This window comes from Marmota marmota, unplaced genomic scaffold, assembly GCF_001458135.2.
Source record: "Marmota marmota marmota unplaced genomic scaffold, marMar, whole genome shotgun sequence".
Lineage (NCBI taxonomy): Eukaryota > Metazoa > Chordata > Mammalia > Rodentia > Sciuridae > Marmota > Marmota marmota.
Window position 1 is genome coordinate 27069328 of NW_025999949.1, and position 21894 is coordinate 27091221.

The following is a 21894-nucleotide window of genomic DNA, read 5'->3' on the forward strand; positions in this document are numbered from 1 at the left end:
GTGGGGTCCAAAGGCAAGCATGCACTGTGGGTTGGGGAGCTGGGAGAGCTGTGTGCTCAGCGCCTGAGAACCAGCACACTGGGCTTTACCTGCCAGCTTTGAAGTGGCTTCCCTACAATTCTTTACTGTTAGCTGCAGAGCAAGCCTAATGGACACGGCCTCATCCTCAACCCTAGCTGGCATCGACACTTCTCCAAAGCCTCTCACTCCCACGTCACGACTGCATTCAAAAGACATGCAGAAGACAAGTTTGTCATTTTACCACTTTTCAAATGCAGCTTAGTGCTTGTCTGAATTTCTTTAGCAAACGTTTAAAGGAATGAATCTGCTTCCTTTATCTCCAATTCCACTTTCTCTCAATGACACTTTCAAGGCTGCTGATGTCTAAAAAAATATCCCATTCCATTTTTTGCTCACCAGATCTTCGCACTGGGAAGCTTTGAGTCTCTTTGCTATGTCCAAGGCAGTTTCTCCAGCTTGGTTAACTGAAATACGGGGAAAAATAAATTACATGATCATCTAGGACACATCTTGAAAGTCAAGGAACAATAACTGAAGTACCATGTAAGTCTCAGTCCTGCTGGAGAAATGTTCAGAGAACGGCTACCAAGAGACACCGAGGCAGGCTTACCGATGTCCACGGTGGGCTTGCTCCTCAGCAGCAGCTTCAGGCACTCGGGCTTGCCGTACATGCTGCAATAGTGCAGAACCGTATTTCCCAGGGACGTCTGCTTATCCAGGTTCCCACTGAAAAATTACAACTTTGTTGGAAGAACTGACTTCCTCTACAACTTAAACCGTGTGCGACAGTAGTTCCTCCCTCTTTTGTGGGAGATATGTACCTGCATTTCAGGAATTCTGCAGATTCCTGAACTACAAACTGTACTAAACCCTATAGAGACTATGTTTTTTTCCATATATACACATACCTGTGGATAAAGTGTAATTTATAAATCAGGCACAGAAAGAGATTAACAACAATGACAAAGTAATAACAACAATAGACTGTAATGAAAGTTACTGAAAACTTATGAATTATTTATTTTTAGAATTTTCAGACCATGGATGACCATGGGTAACTGACAACTCAAAACTGCAGATTAAGGGGAAACTAATACTGTAATTGCTCATTTCTGTGTTTTTTTTTTTTTTTAAATACAGAGCCAAATTATGTTGTTTATGTTGTGCAGGCTGGCCTGGAACTTGTGATTCTCCAACCTTAGACTCTCGAGCAGCTGGGACAAGAGGCATGTGCCACCAGGCTTAGCCTTATAATTACTTATTTCTGTGTTGATAACTGACTCAAATATGAGCCCTTATTGTTCACAGGGAAAATCATGTTCCTAACATTACACCTAACTTTGTCCATAACATACTGATAGTAATGGTGGGCACTTATTGAGTGCCTCCTGTGGGACAGACACTCTCTTAGCTTTTCCAGGTATGGCACACGTAATCTTCACACCCACTTGATGAGTACTATTCATAGCTTCTATTGCACAGATGAAAAACCAAGGTACACAGAGGCTACATGCTTGTTTTCACGACTACCAAGACAGGGACAGGCAAGTGGGGACGTGGACAGGGGGACTTGTCTGGAGACCACGTTCTCTGCCACTGCACTGCTACCTCTGAGGAGGAAGCCTGGGCATTTACACCATTTGGCTCCTGTCCACGCACCATTCTTCCCATTCGATGACTCCCTCTGGATAAGCTCCAGCTCCTCCTCTCGTCTGCTGCTTACAGAGCAACCCAATAAAGAATTTAGCAGATACCAACCTCCTGTGTTTGGTGTTACACTCCTACCAGTGTGTCCCTAATTTGAATGAACCATGATCCAGCCACATACACTGCTGCCTTACACTGAGCTTAGGAACAATGAAAACTCACAAAACATGGCTGGCCTTGCTGTTACGCCTTCTTTCGACTTGTCCTCGGGATTTTACATTTATCGAGGCCAGCGGTTGGCAAACTACAGCCTGTAGAACATATCTGGCCCATCCCCGGTTTTTGTAAATGAAGTTTTACTGGAACACAGCCACGCTCGCTCGCTCATTTACATGCTGTCTCTGGCTGCTTTCAATCCACAATGGCTGAAGCGAACAGCTGCAATAGAGACCTCATGGCTTGCAAAGCCTCAAATTTTTATTATCTTTTTAAGAAAAAGCTTGCTCAGTCCTGATCTAGGCCACTAACAGGACCCATTTGTGCTACTGTGTAAGTCATATAAATTCAACAGAGAAAGCAAAAGCCATACCAGTTTTGTACAAGGAAGTCAACTAAATGGAGAGATGTCTGGTCTGCAGTTCGGACAGCAAGATGAAGGGCAGTCTCCCCGAGCTCCTGAGAAGGGAAGGGTAAGGATGGCAGGATGAGAACAGGCCCACTTGCCTCCAGCAGCTTCAGCTACATCCATGCACTAAGCAATTATTAAGAGCACCGCTTTCACTTTGAATTCTCGTTTAGACATGTTCACACAATCAAGGTATAAGGACCCGTCATCTTGCGCTACAGTAACGTGACATCATCTGAGCAGCTGTGACATTCTGCCCTGGGATTTTAACAGGCCCTACCTGTCCAGGTTCCAGCAGTGGTTCCATGAGCTCCACCCCCTCTGCATAGACTTGAATGAGTGCAAGTAGATCCCTGGATTTGATGGCCTCCAGCAACTCACTCAGCTTAGCTGACGAGGAGGAGCAGGTCTTCCTTGAGAACCTGTGGTCGACGTACTTCGCAGTGATGTACTCTTTTCGTACAGTCCTACAACAGAACAAAAGAAGATGACCCAAGAACTTGATTTTTCAATAGCTAAAGCTTCACACATTGTTCTGACAGACATTCCTCTTTGAGAAGAGCTTTTAAGAGCCATTAAAATATGGTTCTTTTCAATATTCAAAAAAACCAGGTTTTAGACCAAGTTATTACAAGAGAGACAAAAGGAAGAAATTGATATATATATATATATATATTTACTAGTATATGCAGGTAATGTGCAGTTACAAAATTAATGGCTTATAGACCATAGCTGATTTTTCCCCACCTTGAGATCATAAGAAATTTATTAATATTTCAAACTCAAATCCATGTAAGTATTTATAGAAGTTGAAAAATCAAAAAAGTTAAAACTCCTTAAAGACCAATTAAAAGTTTTCAGAGCTTTGAGAAAAGGATTTTAGTCTTCAGATACAATACCCCATTTTATAGTTGATGTGACTGAGGCTCAGAAAGGCTGTCTTCAGTAACCCCCACAGGCCAACACTGAGCTCCCGAAGGATGACAACGACTCTCTTCCCTGCACAGGTTTCAGGCTGGCAGCAGTAGCCTGCTGTGGACAACCAGCCCAAGGTCTGAGTGGGTGTGACATTTCTTGAATAGTCACCCTCGCTACTTCAGTTCACTTGGTCCTGGTGTGACCAAACCCACCTCCTGGCCACTGGAAAATACAACCTAAGGGCTGGGGTTGTAGTTCGGTGGTAGTGTGCTTGCCTAGCATGTGTGAGGCACTGGGTTCGATTCTCAGCACCACATACTTATAAATAAAATAAAGGTCCATCAACCACTAAAAAAAAAAGAAGGAAAAAAGAAAAAGAAAATACAACCTAAGTGGCACAATGGTCATCTTTGCCACCTTTGGGATAATTCTGAAACAGAAGTCAGCTCAGAGGAAAGGAGACAAGAGATAGGGAGACAGAGCTGGGGTCAGATGATCATGCCTGCCATTCCAGATCCAGCTGTACCTGAACAGATACCAACCTCCTGTGTTTGGTGTTACATTCCTACCAGTGTGTCCCTAATTTGAATGAACCATTTTCCTAGTTCCACGAGCCAGTTACTAAAAAGACAGCAAACAGAGTCTGAGTTCATATCCTAGTTCTGTAGCGTGCCAGCTGTGTGCCCTTACTTCATCTTTATGAGCTTCTGCTTTTTCATCTAAAAATGGTGAACAATACTCCTTAGCACATTTTGAATTCAAGAAAGTACAGCACCTAACAGGTGCTTTCTTGCTTCAGAGATGGCTCTCTCACAAGGGATATAAGATTCCTTGCTCGGAAATAGTCACCACACCTGCGGTAACTGCTGCTGGCCCCCGCGTTCTACACTGTTCAGAACTGTACAGTTCTCTCATTCTGGGTGGACGGTCAAAAGAGCTGAGCTGGGTGAGGAAAGCACACAGCTGCTGGCCCTTCCTCAACTTTGTGCAGCGTCTGCTAAGTAACCAAGATCTAGCACGCACGGGTGTCTTTACACTTAGGTCAAAGTCCTTTTAGGATGGCCACAGTCTGATGTGCTAGAAGACTGCTAAAGAGGGCTGGGGTAGCTCAGTGGTAGAGTGCTTGCCAGCATGTGTGAGTATGTGGATTCCATCCCAAGTGCGTGCGTGCGCGCGTGCGCTCACACACACACACACACACACACACAAACTGGAAACAAACAAAAACTTCCACTAAGGTGAAAGAATAGGCTAAGCCTGGCTTCTGAGTCCCCTCGTGACTTACATGAAGTGTGAAGGCAGCTACTGTGTCGAGCATCAGGCTGAAGAACTGAACGGCTTGCTTTAAACTGATACCACTTGATAGACCAAGTTCTGGATGTGCCTGTTCTCTTATCTGTAAAATAAGACTAATGCCCCCTGCCATATGTACCCTTCCAGGGATGCAAGAGTAGGTACAGAATAGAGTGATACACGGGTTAAAGCCTCTTTTGAAAGCTGTCTTCCTTTTGCTACCAGAAGGCAGAACTAGGACCAACGATGGAGAGCTGTGGGAGGGAGACCTCTGGTGTTTTAACTAACCTTCAGGAAGTTCTGCAGGTGGCATCCAGGTGCTGGAAGGAACACACCAACACCAGTGACCATCTGGCAGAAATGACGCAGAGGACACTTGAGTGTCATACCACCTGGGCCACCCTGAAGATCGCCACCCTTGGGTCACCCGATCTGTGGCCACAGGAAGTGTGTGGCCTCTCACTAGACAGGATATGTTCAATTCTTCCAGGGCTCTTGGTTTGTAGTCCCCTGGCAATCACAGGTTTTGTGACACTGGGGTTCTGAGGTGGGGGGAGGTCAGCTGTCTAAAGCTCTGGACACCAGAGACCCCCTCCTAGGGCTGGAAAAGACAGCTCCCCCCAAACCTGGCCCTGTTCATCTACCGTATTCCAATCAGTGGTCCCTGTATGTACCTGGGGGCTTAGGCGAAAGCCCACGGATTACCTTCTCAGTGAGCTCTTCAGACGCCCCACACTTAGACCCACCAGCAAGGCCTTAGCCACCAGCAACTCCCCTCAGAACACTGAAGTCCAACTATTTTGCTTCGTCCCCCTGCTGCCACCTCTGGCTGCACTGCTTCCATCCGCAGTGGATCTGGCCGACCAGATTCTCCCTGGCTGTGCTTCCATCTGCCCCACCATCTGTCCTTCATAATCAGCTACAGCAGGGCTTCTAACCTCAGGACGACTGGCCTCTGCCCACTGGTGCCAGTGGCACCTGCCCAGGTCTGGACACTGCCTAGTGTCCTCTGGTGGCCAGGGACGGTCACCCCTAGTTGAGAACTCCTGTGCTAAAATGACACATTAAAAACAGAACTTAGATCATCAAGCTTCTCTGTTTAAAACCTCTCAGTCACACTTAGGATAAAACCCCAAACATCACACATCCTACAGGCCACCTGTGATCTGGCCCCACCTCACATGCCATCTCCTACACTCTGCCTCCTGCTGTCCCTGCAGTCACACCTGCCTTTGTCTTACAGCTTAGAATAGCCGCGCCTGTCCTGCACCCACACCACTGTCCAGCAGCCTGGCCCGCTGTCAGGCCCACCTACTGCAGCTCTCCACTCTAACCACCCCTCCTACCAAAACCCTACTCATCTTCTCGTATTCCCTTTATAACACCTAATTCTAGGAGAAATTATACTATCTAGTTTTTAATTCTCTGTTTTCCTCACCATGGTCAGAATGTAAGGACAGGAACTCTGTGTTGTTACTATATCTTTGGCACCTAACACAATACCCAGAGCTTAGAGGTGGCCTAATAAGAATTTACTGAATGAACAGGGCAGGTGGCACATGCCTGAAATCCCAGCTATTCGGGAGACTGGGACAGGAGGATTGCAAATTAAAGGCCAGTCTGAAAGAGCTTAGACTGTCTCAAAAAAAAAAAAAGTTGTTTGCTGAATGACTAAATGATGAACTGCATATTACAGAAGGTTCACTTTATTTCTCTGGGTAGCTGTCCAAATAATGAAATAAAATAATACTTCTACAGAGTGCTGTCCCCAGTCATTTTTTAATGCAAGCCCCTTAAGCCTTAGCATAACCCCAAGAGGTAGACACAGTCTTCACATGAGGAAACTGAGGCACAGGCCTAGCCTAAGGTCACACAGCTCAAGTCACAGAGGGCAGGGATCTGAAGTGCAGCAGCCTGGTTATACTCTCTCCTAGCAAGGTCTGAGTTCTGGGTGTGCAGAGACTCTGGAAGCACTGGCGTGGGCAGGATGGCTCTCTGTGTGCTCAAGCCATTGCTGCCAGAAGGCTGGTGAGGGGACTCAGAACTTCTTTGTTTACTGCAGCTTTATGATCCAGCTGATTTCCCAAGTTGACCTCTCGGGGTGACCTGCTCTTACTAATGCGGAAAAGACATCAGCAGTTTTTGTGACGATATACTTGGACGTTGCTGCCAAGCAAGATGGCCTCCATGTTAGGTAGGGGAGCTATCCAAGCCCCCAGCACCCCAAACTCTCACTCCCTGGGTCACACCTATGCTACCCTCCAGACCCCAGGCATCATGGCTGATGGGCTCTGCATGCAGTTTGTCTCCTGCTGTTTCCCTAGCAGACAGGAAGCACACAGCAAGCATTGCAGAATCCAAGAAAAGACCACTGCCAAGAGGCTTCTGTGAGACTTGATCTCACATTTCAGACTAAATGTGCCCACTAATAATTTGAGTAGTTTCTCAAATCTGGTGTCCAAGGAAGAGCGGTGTCCTGCTTCCAGCCTTCCTCCTCCAAGGCCTTCCCTGACCACTGGGGCAGTCAGTCTCTATCCTACTCTACACAGCACTGAGAACACTTGAATCGTGGGGGCTGAGGGTGTAGCTTGGTGATAGAGCATGATCGTCATGCGTAAGAACCTGGGTTTAATTCAATTAAAACACTTTTAATAGATTAATAGAGTTACATGGCTCAAACATAAAAGTGATATCAAAGAATACTTAGAAGTCTCACACCCACTCCTGCCCAGAGCATGCAATTTTATTGATTTCCTGTGTGCTTTCAAGTGTTCCCTCAAGTGAATTTTAAGTTCATAAACATCTACCTTTATGCATCTTTTACTATCAGAATCTAAGACCTAGGCAGTGAGTAGTGAGAGATTTAGGGGAATTATCAACAAACTGAGCCAAATTTCAGTTCCCAAGTTTGAACATGAGCCTGGATTGAAGGGACAGGTGTACTTTATTGACTCCCTGGCACCCTTCCTTTCCCCAGGAGAGTCCGTTTTGTTTGATGCTCTGTGTCTTGCTTTCTTTTATGTAAAAATGATCTACACAGTGCTCAGCTGTGTGACTATACCCTAACATTCACTCAGAGGCCTATAAATGGATACTTGCTTTGTTTCTACTTTTGCTACTACAGAAGAGGAATAAATTCACAGAAGTGGGACAGTTGAGTCAAAGGGTAAACAGATTTATAGATTTGGTAAATATAGGTAATTTATTTAAAAAAAATTTTTTTAAAATTTTATTTGGACACAACACCTTTATTTTATTTATTTTTATGTGGTGCTAAGGATCGAACCCAGTGCCTCGCACATGCCAGCCAAGCACTCTACTGCTGAGCCACAACCCCAGCCCCACTAATTTGTTTTTTATAATGTGCCATCTTGTACTTCCACCAGCAACATATTAGTAGAATGTCTGCTTCCCCACAGACTTACTGAGTAAAAGCATTGGGGTGGAAAGCATTGGGAGTTTTGTCAGTCTGATAGGAATCTCCCATGGTCCTTTTCTTCTCTCTCTCTCTTTTTTGGTACCAGGGATGATTGAATCCAAGGACATTCTACCACTGAGTTACAACCCCCATTCTTTTGCTTTTTGAACAGGGTCTTGCCGAGCTGTCCAGGCTGGCTTTGAACTTGTGATCCTCCTGCCTCCCGAGTCTCTGGGATTATAGGTGAGCACCACGGTGCCCAGCTCCAGTAGTCTTTGTAGGTCTTTCATGTGTCACAACATGCTCCAAGTGTAGAAAACTACCCCCATCCTCATGAAGTTCTATGCTCCACAGAGCAGGTGCTCAGCTGCACCTACCTAGCGGAAGCTGATGGTGGAAAGAATCTGTGGATTCCAAAAATACATTTTGCTGTGCTTCTCCCCAATAATGGGAAAACTTAACCACTAAGAAGATTTTGGGGGAGGATAGAAAAACAATTATAGAACAGTGAACAATTTAATATATTAGAGATACTTACATATCACTTGAAGGGGTAGGTTTTGGTGAGGGGCTGGGTAAATTTGCTTCCATAATATCATTAAAACTATTGTTTCCTACATTCTTGGCCAGCTGCAACATAAACAAAACACAATACAGTAAGCTCTTTACTATTAGTTAAAAGCTTCCTATTATTTGCTTTTGCGATTTCTGAATGTATATTTTCCTTCATTTGACTCAGAATATAAACCATCCATTCAACTGGTCAACAAAAATTTACTGAGTATCTACTTACTACATGCCAGGCACTGAACTCTGAATGAGAGAAATGGGCAGATCATGCTCTCTTTTCCCTAGTGAGGCTGACAAGAAAATCAATCACATCTACAATATCAAGTGGTAAATGCCAGAATAGAATAGGATCTGGTCCTACACACAGATAAACCCTTTGAGATCAGAGAGAGAAACCTCCATCTGTGAGTTCAGGCTGAATTCCTAATGGGCAGAAACAGATTTTTCAACCCCAGCTCATCTCCATTTTATGATGAAATTTACTCCTAGTGGGCAGAAAAGTAGGATTACTTTTTGTATTTGGGTACAGATTAAGATGCTACAGGTAACTACTGAGGACCTACGGAACATTTTGTTTCTGGATTCAAGGTATTTCCAAGAAAATTTGTCCCGGAGGGCCTTTGGTTATTCATATAATTTTGAGAGCAAGGTGAGGTTGACGAAGTACTCATCCTTCAGTAGACAAGGCCTGGGTTTACTGCACATCAAGTGTTTAGTACTGGGCTTTCCTATTTCTAGGTGTTAGACCGGGTTTCATTTCCACAAGTCAAGGAGATGCACTTTATTCAGTAGCACCAACTGTGCACTAAAGGAGAAAGTGCTCAGGTATCAGGTCTGAGCCTTTCTCTGCAATCCTGAGGGAAACGGGAGCCCATTGTCAGCACGATTTCCTATTTTCTGAATGAAGAGGCACACACAACACAAGGAGGATCATCACTGCACAGTGGACCCTCAGCTGGGGCAGGCTGCTGGCTGGTGACTGGCTGTCCAGAGCTTTTGGCACTTTTCTCTAGACAAGGCTAGTGACAAGCGAGGTCATCAGCTTGTCCTCAGCTCCTGTTCACTCAGGAGCTGCTCCAGGGAGACCCTTCTGAGTTCTATTTTACTTAGACATTTTCACTTTACATACAAAGACTTGCTGTTAGTGCCCCAGGGTTAAACTTGTCAAGACAAGGCTCAGGGCCTCCAGGCATCATGCCGATGCCACCTAGGCCTTCTGTTTCCTTTCTTGACATATTTATGGCAGCACCAATTTAACTTGGATCTGATGAGGGCTCCATATTCAGGTGAATCATGATGGGAGGAGCAGTGGTTCAAGAAAAATTTAACTGTTCATAACATTTTTTTTTTCATATTACAAAGCTAAGCAACACAAGTTCACACTGTTTATTCTTGTTATGAGGTCAAGAAGTTATGAATTAAGGAGTAACTGGTTTTGTGACAGTGATTGTGACTTAGTAATTCTAAGTCCTATGTCCTTTTACAAACAGAAACAGTACAAATAAAATCAAGAACTTTTTAGTCATTATTTTTAATAACATAAGTCATTAGGTAATGTGAACATGTGATTTTAACTTATTATAAAAACGAATTCCTAGCCAGGTGAGGTGGTGTACACCTGTAATCCCAGTGGCTTGGGTGGCTGAGGCAGAAGGACTGCAAGTTCAAAGCCAGCCTCAGCAACAGTGAGGTGCTAAGCCACTCAGTGAGAACCTGTCTCTAAATAAAATACAAAATAGGTCTGGGGATGTGGCTCAGTAGTTAAAGGCTCCTGGGTTCAATCCCCAGCATCAAAAAAAACAAAAAGTTGTTTCCTAAAACTCATAAAAAATTCAGGAAATTAGAATTCTTTGTACCTAGCAGAGACAAAAATCCCCAATCAATATATTAAATATATTCATAAAAATAAATTTTGGGCTGGGGATGTGGCTCAAGCGGTAGCGCGCTCGCCTGGCATGCGTGCGGCCCGGGTTCGATCCTCAGCACCACATACAAATAAAGATGTTGTGTCTGCCGAAAACTGAGAAATAAATATTAAAAATTCAAAAAAAAAGTTAAAAAAAAATAAATAAATTTTAAGTTCTCTTTCAAAGTAGAGGTTATTACTTACCAAGAGTTCAGAAGTTCCTAATTTGTCTAATTCCAAAGATTGAATGCGAGAAATATGAACCCCCATTTCCCTATGGATGCCGGAACATTCTATACAGGTCAAAATACCCAAGTTGGTTGAAAGCCAGGTGGGTTCTGTGGAAACAATTTAATGAAACAAACAAGATATCTAATTTAGCATGCAATTACAGAGAAAGCTAAAATAGTATAAAACTTGCTTTGATGCTCTGTTTTTCCTTTTTTTAAAAAACTCATTTAAAAAACTCATTCTTTTTATATATACATAATAGTAGAGTGAATTTTGCCATATTATACATACATGGAGTATAATTTATTCTAACTAGAATCCCGTTCTTGTGGTTGGATAGAACTGGAGACTATCATGCTAAATGAAATGAGCCAATCCCCTCTCCAAAAGACCAACAGCTGAATGTTCCCTCTGATATGTGAATACTGCCTCACAATAAGTGTGGGGTGGGGGTTTGGGGGTCACCAGATTGGACAGGGGCAGTGGGGAGATAGGAATGGGAAAGCCAGTAGAATAATCAGGCATAACTTTCCTATATGAACATACGATCAGTGAAACTCCACATCATGCACAACCACAAGAGTCGGTTATTTCTTTTTGATCGGTCAGCACCTGAGCAGTTACTCTTCATTCTGCCANGATATCCACCTGCAGTCAGAACAGCAGAGGCAGGAGGCCTTTGGGGGTGTGGCCGTGGCTTTTTCCCTTCACTGCAAACAGTCCTCTTTCATCAAGAACTTCCAAAAGAGACCCCCCACCCCAAGTAGCTATAAAATGAGGGAAAGGAGAGAAAGGAAACTCGAAGGAAAGGCTTAAAGAGGGGAAAGCAACACAGGAGAAGACAGACAAGTAGAAACCTGTGCAGCTAAGGACCGGCAGGAACACACGTGGTGCCTTGTTTCTATGCGGGCAGAATCAAGGGGATGCCAGGGGGCAGGGGGCCAGCGAGGGATCACTGGAGAAGGGGAGGGAATGGGACAGAGCTCAGCGGAGGCATCTGCTGTGGAAGCCTGTCTGTGAGGACGCTTACAGGTGAAAATGAAGGAATATTATGTTAGCAGCCATAACATTTATGCTTATGAAAAAGGAACATCAAACAGTGACATTTACAATGCACAATGGAGCGTGAAGGCTCCCTGATAACATATGCAGTAGGACTGTCACCTGCACCCCAGTAACCCCCTGCCTCCAGTCCAAAGACCGGGTGCTACTTAATAAAGCATGAAATAACCACGAAGGGGAATGTGAACAAGCAAGTTCTCAGGCACATCCTGCGATTCCAGCAACTCAGGAGGCCGAGGCAGGAGGATGACAAGTTCTAGGCCAGTCTCAGTAACCTAGTGAGACCCTGTCTTAAAATAAAAAACAAAAAGGACTGGATGTAGCTCAGGGGTAGAGCCATTCTAGAGTTCAATTTTGGGGGAAAACAAAGCAAAACGTGGGAAACTTGGTGGGATCTGGAGTGGTCTGGTGGCAGCTGCCCCTTTTGGAAGGGGCATGAAATATCATTTTGCCACAGTCCCCACTGGTCTACTTCATTAGTTGATGACATTGGACCCTTCTGACTTTTGAAGTTGAGACTCAGGAAGTAAATTAACTGTGATTAAGGATGTGGGGAACAAGCAAGGCTCTGACCTGGGGGAGCTGGAAGATCTCATGTGAAACAGCAGAACCCTAATCAATTAAATCATAGTCTATTTACAGAAAGCCCGAGGGAACACAGGAGACACAAACTGACAATGTCCCCTACCTTACAAACATTTTGGGTGCAAGTAATTTCATTTACCTTGAGCAGTTCAGAGAACTTGTAAAAACATAACTATGTAATTACCTAAAAACTTCGATTTTTTAAATGGTGGCAACAAAATATCACATGATAATAAATATATATGATTGCATTTGTCAATTTATTTTCTTCCTTTTATCAGTGCATCATAATTATACATAGTGGAATTTGTTCCACATTTATACATGCACACAATATAAAACATAACTTGGCCAATATTTAGTCCCCAGCATTTCTCCTCTTCCCTCCCTGGGTCCCTGTGCTCTACTTTACTGATCTCTCTTTGATTTTTTTTAAAGATGGACACAATATCTTTACTTTTTATTTTTATGTGGTGCCTTCGAACCCAATGCCCAACATGTGTGAGGCAAGCACTCTCCCGAAAGCTACGACCCCAGCCCCCTCCCCTTCTTCCTCTCCAGCTCCCACATGAGAGAAAACATACAACCCTATGTTTTAAGTCTGGATTATTTCACTTAACATAATGGTATCAAGCTCCATCCATTTTCCTGAAAATGACAATTTCTTTATTTTTTTTTTTGGCTGAATAAAACTCCATTGTGCATATACACCATATCTTCTGTATCTATTCATCTGTTGATGGACACCTAGGCTGGTTCCACAGTTTGGCTATTGTGAACTGGGCTGCTATAAACATGGGTATGCATAGACTGGTACAGTATAACTTTAACTCTTTAAATACAATAAATACAAGGGAGTGGTACAGCTGGGTCAAATGGTGGTTCCCTTCCTAGTCTTCTGAGGAACCTCCATACTGATTTCCATGGTGGTTTTGCTAATTACAACCCCACCAATGATGTAAAAGTTATAATGAAAAACATTGCCAGCCACTGTCTTCAAAATATCATATGGAGGTTTAGAACTGAGTACGTTGGGTATGTTTTTTTTCCTCCACATCCTCTCTAGCATTATTATTTGTGTACTTGATGGCTGCCGTAACTTGTGTGAGATGAAATCTTCTCAGTTTTGATTCGCATTTCCCTAACTGCTAATGATGTTGAACATATTTTTTTTCCATGTATTTGTCAATTGCTTGTATTTCTTCTTTTGGGAAGAGTCTGTTTAGTTCATGTGCCCATTTATTATTTTTTTGAATTCTTTATATATTCTGGTTATTAATCCTGTCATAGAATTAGTTAGCAAAAATTTTCTCCTATTCTATAGGTTTTCTCTCTTCACATTCTTGCTTCCTGTGCTGTGATTTTTAACTTGAGACTATCCCATTCATTAACTCTTGGCATTATTTCCTGAGCTTTAGGGGTCCTAGCTGTGCCTACATGCTGGAGTGTTGACCCTGTGTTTTCTTCTAGGAGTTGCATAGTTTCTGGCTTAATTTCCAAGTCTTTGATTCATTTTGAGTTGAGGTGGAGTTTTGTACAGGGTGAAAGATAGGGGTCTAGTCTCATTCTCATGCGTGTGGATAACCAGTTTTCCCAGTACCATTTGTTAAAAAGGCTCTTTTCCCCAGTGTATGTTTTTGGCATCCCTGTCAAGAATCAGATGACTGTAGATGCATGGGCTTGTCTCTGTGTCTTCTATTTTGTACCATCTGTATGTGTCTGTGATTATGCCAGTTTCTGCTACTACAGCTTTGCTGTATAATTTGAAGCCAGGTATTGTAATGACTAAAAAGGACGGATTTCACCAAAATGCTAACACTGGTTGTCTCTGAGTGATTTTCTTTAGGAAAAAACTGATGAGGAATACCTTGTCTCTGCTTTTATGTAATTTTCCCAATCTAAAATAAGTTTGTATTACTTTAATGAATGAGGAAGAAAAAGCCAAAGTTTAAAAAAGATAATGAAAAACATTGCCAGCCACTGGCTTCAAAATGAAAGCTTGTCTTCAAAACGTCATATGGAAGTTTAGAACTGAGTATGTTGGGTATGGTTTTTTTTTGTTATTTTGTTCTATATATTGTAGGATGAAGCTGATACAAAGCAAAGCACCATCTACAAAATGTTAGACTAAGTAATAGCGAAATTTGAGAATTAAAACTAACTGCTTGGAGCACTGGCTTGCACCTCACACCGTTGACTCTAGGTGGCGCTCACCTTCAGGACATCATGACACACCTGAATAGCTTCCCTTTTCTATGGAGATGCAGAAAACACTTCAGAACCAATGTCTAGGAATGGGCAGGGCACGTGATACATTTTAAATTAAACAGTATCTTTAATTATTTAGTCTCAAGTTAGAAAACAAACTGTTTTCTTAAAAAACAATTCAAGAGGCTGGTGTGACAAGGACAGCTACTGTGCAACTCACTGGCCAGACTGCTGTTAATGGTCTCCCTGCTGACAGCAGACATTTCCAGTTTGCTTTTCCTCAGGCACCATGACGTTCGGCTCCTTAATATGGACCAGTCTCTACCATAGGCCAAGGACTTATGATTTTGAAACAAAATTCCCCGAGAGCCTGTAGGCTGGGGTTTAAAATACCTTGAAGATGAGGCAACAGAAACCAGGACAGTTATGTGACTTTCCCAGGGCCCTGCAGCTGGACTGGGAAGGCTGGGAGGAAAGCCATTTTGTTGGCCCCCTTTCAGAATTTCTCCCATTATGCCACATTTGTCTCTTTACCCCAAGGCTCAGGATAAAAAAAAAAAAAAAAAAAAAAAAAGAAGTTTGTCAGGATAATCAGAAAAAACACATTTAAAGGACAATTAAGTCTCCAGGGAAGTAATTCAGATTTGATGGAATTAGAATGGCTATATTTCAAAAGGGTCAAGAGTCAAAGTAACTACTTCTAACAATATGTAACTTTTAAAGTAACAGACATAAAAAAAGTCTAAGCAGCAGTACATAATTGTATTTTAATACCTTAAAAATAACTTTGAGTTTTACAAGATCAAAAAAATAAATTGCCACCCTGTGAGGAGCTTCACACATTTCGTCCTCACTGGCAAAATCCTCACTCTCCTCAGCTTACTGAAGAGATGGCCGTGGCCCCATACTTTAGGGGAAAGGCGCTGGTGAGCAGAACCTGGAGCAAGGCCAGTGCTGGACTTGACACTGCCCCCTTCCTTGGTCAGAAAGAATTTTTTTCATTTAGTTCCACTGGACACTTTTTTGCACTGGGTCGGAACCCAATGATTCAGTGAAACTGCCTCTATGTGAACCTGGAGGTAAAAAAAGAACTGAGGCTTCCCTCTGGGCACGTGATTTCTTTGTGCAGTTACCTCCTACATCACTCAAAATGAAGCCTCCCGCCTCTACCTGAATAGGCTGAAGTGCAAAATGTGTGGCAATTTCACGATGGACAAAGCAACATTTTTACTGAAGAGTGCTGAGTCCCATGGGCAGGAAACCAGTCACCTAACAAAATGGGGCTGAAATGCCTCTAAGCCCTGAGAATCAATAAGACACTGGAGGCCTGGATTTATACAGAAGGCCACAAAGATGAGGTGGACACCTCCTGACCTCACGTGAATTTCTCATTTGTTTTCCAGTTAGAGCTCTGAGGAGGGGGAGAGAGGGAAGAGAGGAATCAGAGAAGTTCAGGAAGCAATATTCCCCCGTGGGTTTGGAATTCTGTCTGGATTGAAATCCTGGTTTACCAGGACCCTGGCCACAGGCACACTGTGCCTGTTTCCTCATCTGCAAACTAGGGATCAAAGTTCCTCCTTCCTGGGGTTGTGACCTACTTAGCACAGTAACCTCAATAAACATCAGCTCTCTGAATCTGTGGGTGGAAGGCAGCCCTCCTGACAGGGTCCCTTCACATCTGGTTCCTGAGTCACACTCTCCTCTGCCAACTCTGTGCTCGGAACATCAAACCCGGGGGCCTCTCCCTGCTCTGCCTGTTGCTTCTTGCCGTCAGGACCCTGCCTGCAGGGCAGAGTGCTTACACCCTTCCATGCCTGCCAGAGCCAGCACAGCTTATCCTCCTCTAGAATGTCACTTCCTCAAGAACCTCAGAAGGTGAGCACCCCGAGTCTGCTTCCCCCCAGTAGCCCTTGTGCTTAGCGCCTGCTCCACGTCACATGGCTCGTGTCTCCTTCGGGGCAGGGCTCCGCTACATTTCTTGTTGTGTTCTCAGTGCTTTGCACTGTTCTTGGTATCTCAGTGGCATTTAATAAGTATTCAGGTGGACGAATGGGTACACAGAGCTGGCTCTTCCTTCTCTGTCTCCCTAACCTACCTCTCCACTTTATTCTCTTTGACTGTATTTCCCAACTCCACATGCCTTTTACCCATTCCTAGTCTCTTTCTGATCCCTTTACCATTTCCCCTCTGCCACAGGGAAAGAGAAAAATGTTGCACCCAGTTCACTAAACAATGTCAGAGACAGGTCTTTGGGAGATAGGCAGCCCTGCACAAGATGCCTCAGAGTGGACAGAAAACGGCAAAAACTTCCCAAAGATGTTTTGGTAACCAAGATGTCAATTTGTATTTCCTATTAATTATATCCATTATATACATAAATAAATGAGAATAATGCTGCAGAGAAGCACGTGTGAGAGTGAATGAAAGAGAAGAGGTGTGTGAGGCACACTGGGTGTGAAGGGCACCTGTGGCCCTCTGGGAAGAAATCAGAAAAGGAAAATGACAATACTGATTGCCATGGATGGGACAGAACTTTGAGAGTTTGTGAAACTCAGCCCACATTACCCCGGGACTTGCCAGAAATGAGAGAAATCTGAACAGCATAAAGGTCAACTGCCCTCGTTAGCACCAGGGCTGTGAGCAGCTGAGAACATCATAGCCGTAGACCACCTTCCGCAGCCCAGGGCAGCCACAGGAAGGTGGCTTGGGAATGCTCCCAGTAGCATGTGACCTGGCTCTTCCCAATGCAGTGACCCAGGGAAAGGGGGCCTGCCAGTGTTCTTCCTCAAGGACAGACTCCACTGCCCTCTCGTAGGCACAGTCAAGCATCCAGGCACACTGGCTCATGCATTTGGCCACCAAACACTGAGCAAGGCCTTTCTAAGTGTGGGTGACATGATTAAAAGACAAGTAAGGTGCAGCCCTTGTCCTCAGGAAGCTCCTGGTCTCCAGAGGGCCCTGGGTGAGCACCAGAGGACAACAGTGGGGGGAAGCAGCCATGGGCACAGAGGAGGGAGCAATGACCCCGGAAGCAGAGAGGCCTGGGCCCAAAATGGCAGGAGGTGTCAACGTTTACTGAGCAGATAGGACCGAGCACCCCAGATGCAGGAAGAAGCAAAGTGTGGGAAAGGAGCTTGGAGAGCCAGGAGCGGTTCCTACTAACTCTACAAACTACTTACGCCACATAATCCTGCTCATCTTCTGCCTGAAAATGATATGTCCTATTATCTAAAAGAAAAGAAAAAGAAAGTGAAACCTCAGAAAGCATCATCATTCAGGTATAACGCAGCTCTTTAAAGTTCTAGGGAAAAAAAACCCCATCCAGCAAGAGTCGGAATCTAAGATTATTTTTTACATCATGCTTTGCCAGATGCACAGTTTGCTCTGTCAATATTATTGTTCTCAAGTACCAGAGGAATATAATAACACAAATACCATGCAAACATTAGGCACCTCTTCTGAAACAAAAGTGAGAAGGGAAGAGGTCCCATCTGGCCAGGTGGGCTTTGGGGACAAAGTGCAGAGTGTGGCATCTCCTTTTCAGCAAGGATTCACCAGCCACTTCTCCATGGCTTAAAAGCCCCCTGCAGGGCGGCTGCTGCCCACTTTGCCCCAGGTGTTGGGCTGCCCCCTGCTTTCTTCTCCAGGAAGAAAGGCTCAACTTTGCCACTCAGGAAAGGGAGGATGAGGTGTAAATTGGCTATTTGGGACAGATGTCCATGAGAGAAGTGCTTTCTTAAAACCTAAGATTTGCAAGATGCTTCAAGACATTCAGGGTGAAATAATATTTACTGAGCACTTTCTTACATGACTGCTCTGGGCTGGGCGCCCTCGTCCTTCACGAAAAAGACAATGTGTATGTTCAAGTACACACATGGGTAGGAGCGCTTCATGGCCCTGGCCAAATCCCCACCTTATTGCTGTGTGACCTCATCCAAATCACTGAACCTCTCCTAAGCTTAGTTTTTTTCTCTTCTGTAAAATGGAAAACTGATAGGACTTCTGTGAGAGTTAGCCATAATGTATTAAAAGTATCTGGCACATTTAGATGCTCAATAACTGACAACTATTATTAATAATCTATGGGTTCTCCTATCTAGGGGTTCTTGGCTTTTTGAAACCATATAATTTCAACTTTTCCTATTTCCTTCTCATTAATAACCCAAGAAATCTCCAAGTCATGAAAATCATGGGAATCTAAACTTTACATGATGCTGTAGAACCCAGCTCACACTACACCTGAAGAGCCTCATGACAGACAAACTCCTAGATGGGACTGTTTTTGAGTCTGCATTCATGGAACTGCAGGGCAGGAAGGTAGTTTGTGCTTCCACACAATCATGCACTTCAGCTCCTGGCCTGCTCTGCTGGGCTCTGACAGAGGAGGGACAAAACCTAAGGCTGGCACTGCAGGATTTCGGGACAGTGGTGAGTCACTTCATTGGCCTTGCTGGCCTCTCCCCCTGCAGAAGGAGGTGTCCCCTCAGCTGCAATGTGGCCAGCAGGTGCTCCCACAGGAGCTAACTTAGCAGAACAGCACTCCCCAGCTGCTAGTCACCGTGACAGCACAGGCTACAGGGTGTGTGTGGGGGAGGTTATTATGCTGTCACCTCAAGGGAAAAGTAAACTCTGAACCATATGGCATAAGGAAGTGAGGGGATACAGTGACAGTAATTCATGAAGTTTGAAGGCCATCCTGCTTGGAAGCAAGACGACTTTTCCTTGAAGAGTCTGATTTTGCAGGGATATAACTCCAGGCAAATTAGCTGTATGGTATAGTGCTACACATGCCTTCCCAAGTCTACATTGACCCCCAGGTGCACTTTAAAAATCACAGAAGGGCTTTAAAACCCCTATGTCAGGACCTCACACCAAAAAATCTTTGAAATCCAGAGAAATGGGAACATACTTGGAAACAACTCTCTGAGGAGATCCAGCTGTGGACTAACTGCACCAGGACAACATACAAATGCATACTCTTCATATTCCTAAACACGGCCACATCTGACACTGCTATGCCTTCCCAACTGTAAGAGGGCTCGGTGCAAATTAAGTGACCTGAGAAAGCCAGGCACAGTGGCACATGTCTGTAGGCTAGCTACTTGGGGGCTGAGGCAGGAGGACTGCTGGAGCCTAGGAATTCAAGGCCAGCTTGGGCAACAGAGCAAGACTCCATCTAAAGGTGCAGGAATGACAAGAAGCTCCACCATGGTGACCTTGGATTCCTGCTTGGAAAAGCTGCTTCAGGATCCAGATGATGGACATCTGCAGGTGTCAGAACCCACAACAACCTACCAAAAGTGTTCTAAAGGACTCACGTGAAATCAGGTCAAAAGACTTCTTGTCCTCGGCGTTCGGTTTCACCTGGCAGGTAAGAAGGTTCAACTTGGCTGGCTGTCTATTGGACTGGAGAAAAGAAAGCAGAGATGTTATGTGTAGCACTGCCCTCTTGCCTGCGGACCGTGCCCGCAGCACAGCATGCAGTTCACAGGGCCTGTTGAGTGATGCAAGAACACATTTTTAGCAAGGAAGAATAGACACCTGGGCACTGCTGAGTGTACTGCAAGGCAACACCCGATCTGCAAGTTTCTGTCCTCAAATATAAGCGGGTAGGTAAAGTCTTGATTTACTGCATTAGAGCTCTGAATCTCATCGAGAAGGAAAATATTTAGGTGCCCAAATAAATGTCTGTTAACTGCACACAGGGATCCTGGTGATTCATCTTACAGGAATAGGAATGATTGATTCACTTCACTTCCAGTGAAGACTGGGCAGAGTCCCTAGAAATGCACCTTCTAGAACCTATACATATTCAAAACACACAGCTGGCAGTATCAAGATGGTACCTTACAGTGACATGTAGGGGAGCCGCAGTACATTTACTGACTCAGAATGACCCCAGTAATCAAACATCCCGAACCTGATGTCCCAGGAATCCACATTACATTACTTCTCTCAAACGTATGGGGGTGAGTCCCAGCTGGGAGTCACTGCTTAATCAGTCCCATATCTGCAGAGAGAACTCTGAGGATTTCTCTTCACTCATGAGCACACCTCTAGGCCACACACATAAAACAGACCTGACATTAGCCAACATGCTACCTAGGAGTCTCACCACACAGACATTCCAGCTCTCCTGCCTACACTTGTGCATGGTCACCTGCTGGCCAATGCTGACATAAGGACCCTGCTTCCTGCAGGGGCTGAAGAATAAGTCACCTGAGTGCCTGAGTTGGGCTATGCTTGGATACAGAAGCTTGTGGGAGCAAGCAATGGAGCTGTCTGCTCTGACCTGCTGCCTGCCCTGGCTGAGAGTCAAAAATCCCCATGTTTCCACCCAAGGAATGCCAAGTATTTAGGCAGACAGAGGGGAAGAGGGACAGAGAGGTCCAAAAAGCCCCAAACAACAGAGATGGAACAAAGTCAAGACAATTAGCGATATTCCGCATCTCTCCTAAACAACAGGCCCTCAACGATTGTGTTGACCTTCCTGTACTCTCGGACCAAATTCAAGATCCTCCCCCTCTGTGATTTCAATGACACTAGACACAGAAAACCATGTCCCTTATCCCCTATTGGTTCCAAAGCAAACCATCTCAGAAGAGGAGGTGAGATCTCAAGGAATTTCATGATCATTGCATGTACCCTTGATTTAGAAATGCAACTAGGAGTGCAGTATGGGTGATTCCTCCCTAGGAGGGCACAGTGCTTGGGAAATGGTTCCTGTGCTCCAGAACTGGCTGCTGAACTCAGGCAGGAGGGGAGGGGACATGGGCCTGAACCCTGTCTTAGAAGAGAACTGGGTCTCAGACTCCAAAGCTGGCATCTGTAGCCACACACCAAGCCCAGCCCATGGTAAAAGAAACTGCTAGTCCTACATCTCATCTCTGGATGTTGATAAAATTGCCAGGTTTCCCATATGAATGACAGCAATGTACAATGATCTGAAAAGGAAGTGACCCAGTTAATGGTGCAAATCTTGTTCCACTTTGAAACCCACATTTAAAGAAGGATGTAGAAAAGCTTAGGGAGATGGAGAGATGATTAAAGGGATAGGAAGTGGAAACTCTGAAGATGGGTTGAAGGCACTGCTTAGTCCAAAGGAAGGTGGCTGGGGGTGACTTAATAACCACCTTCAAGTTCACAAGGGTTGTTACTGGAAGGCTGGGCAGCTGTTTTCCATTTGCAGAAATGAAAATAAATGTACTTAAAAAATTGTAGAAAATTTGAGCCAGGCATGCGGAAGAATTTCCTAAGCTTTAAGTGACAAAGTACAACAAGAGGTTTAAGGATTCTTAAGTAGAGAAATTTGTCTTGGAAAATTTTAAGAATTTTGACCCTCTTCACATCTGAATGTGGCAGAGGGTTAACACACTGATTTCTTATTCTTCCCAAATCTAGAGTTCTCTG

At 44.4% G+C, this 21894-nt stretch overlaps 1 protein-coding gene across 1 annotated transcript in view; it reads right to left on the reverse strand.

Annotated features, from left to right (window-relative positions):
• The window catches only part of Asap1 (ArfGAP with SH3 domain, ankyrin repeat and PH domain 1), a 292373-nt gene that overhangs the window by 33275 nt on the left and 237204 nt on the right, over nt 1-21894 (reverse strand). Inside the window, exons 14-21 of the mRNA XM_048802408.1 lie at nt 19803-19890; nt 17664-17712; nt 10603-10744; nt 8461-8552; nt 2574-2760; nt 2258-2343; nt 632-747; nt 418-485 (exon numbers count right to left, since the gene is read on the reverse strand). Coding sequence (XP_048658365.1) covers nt 418-485; nt 632-747; nt 2258-2343; nt 2574-2760; nt 8461-8552; nt 10603-10744; nt 17664-17712; nt 19803-19890 — 828 coding nt within the window. The remainder of the gene's footprint in view (nt 1-417; nt 486-631; nt 748-2257; nt 2344-2573; nt 2761-8460; nt 8553-10602; nt 10745-17663; nt 17713-19802; nt 19891-21894) is intronic.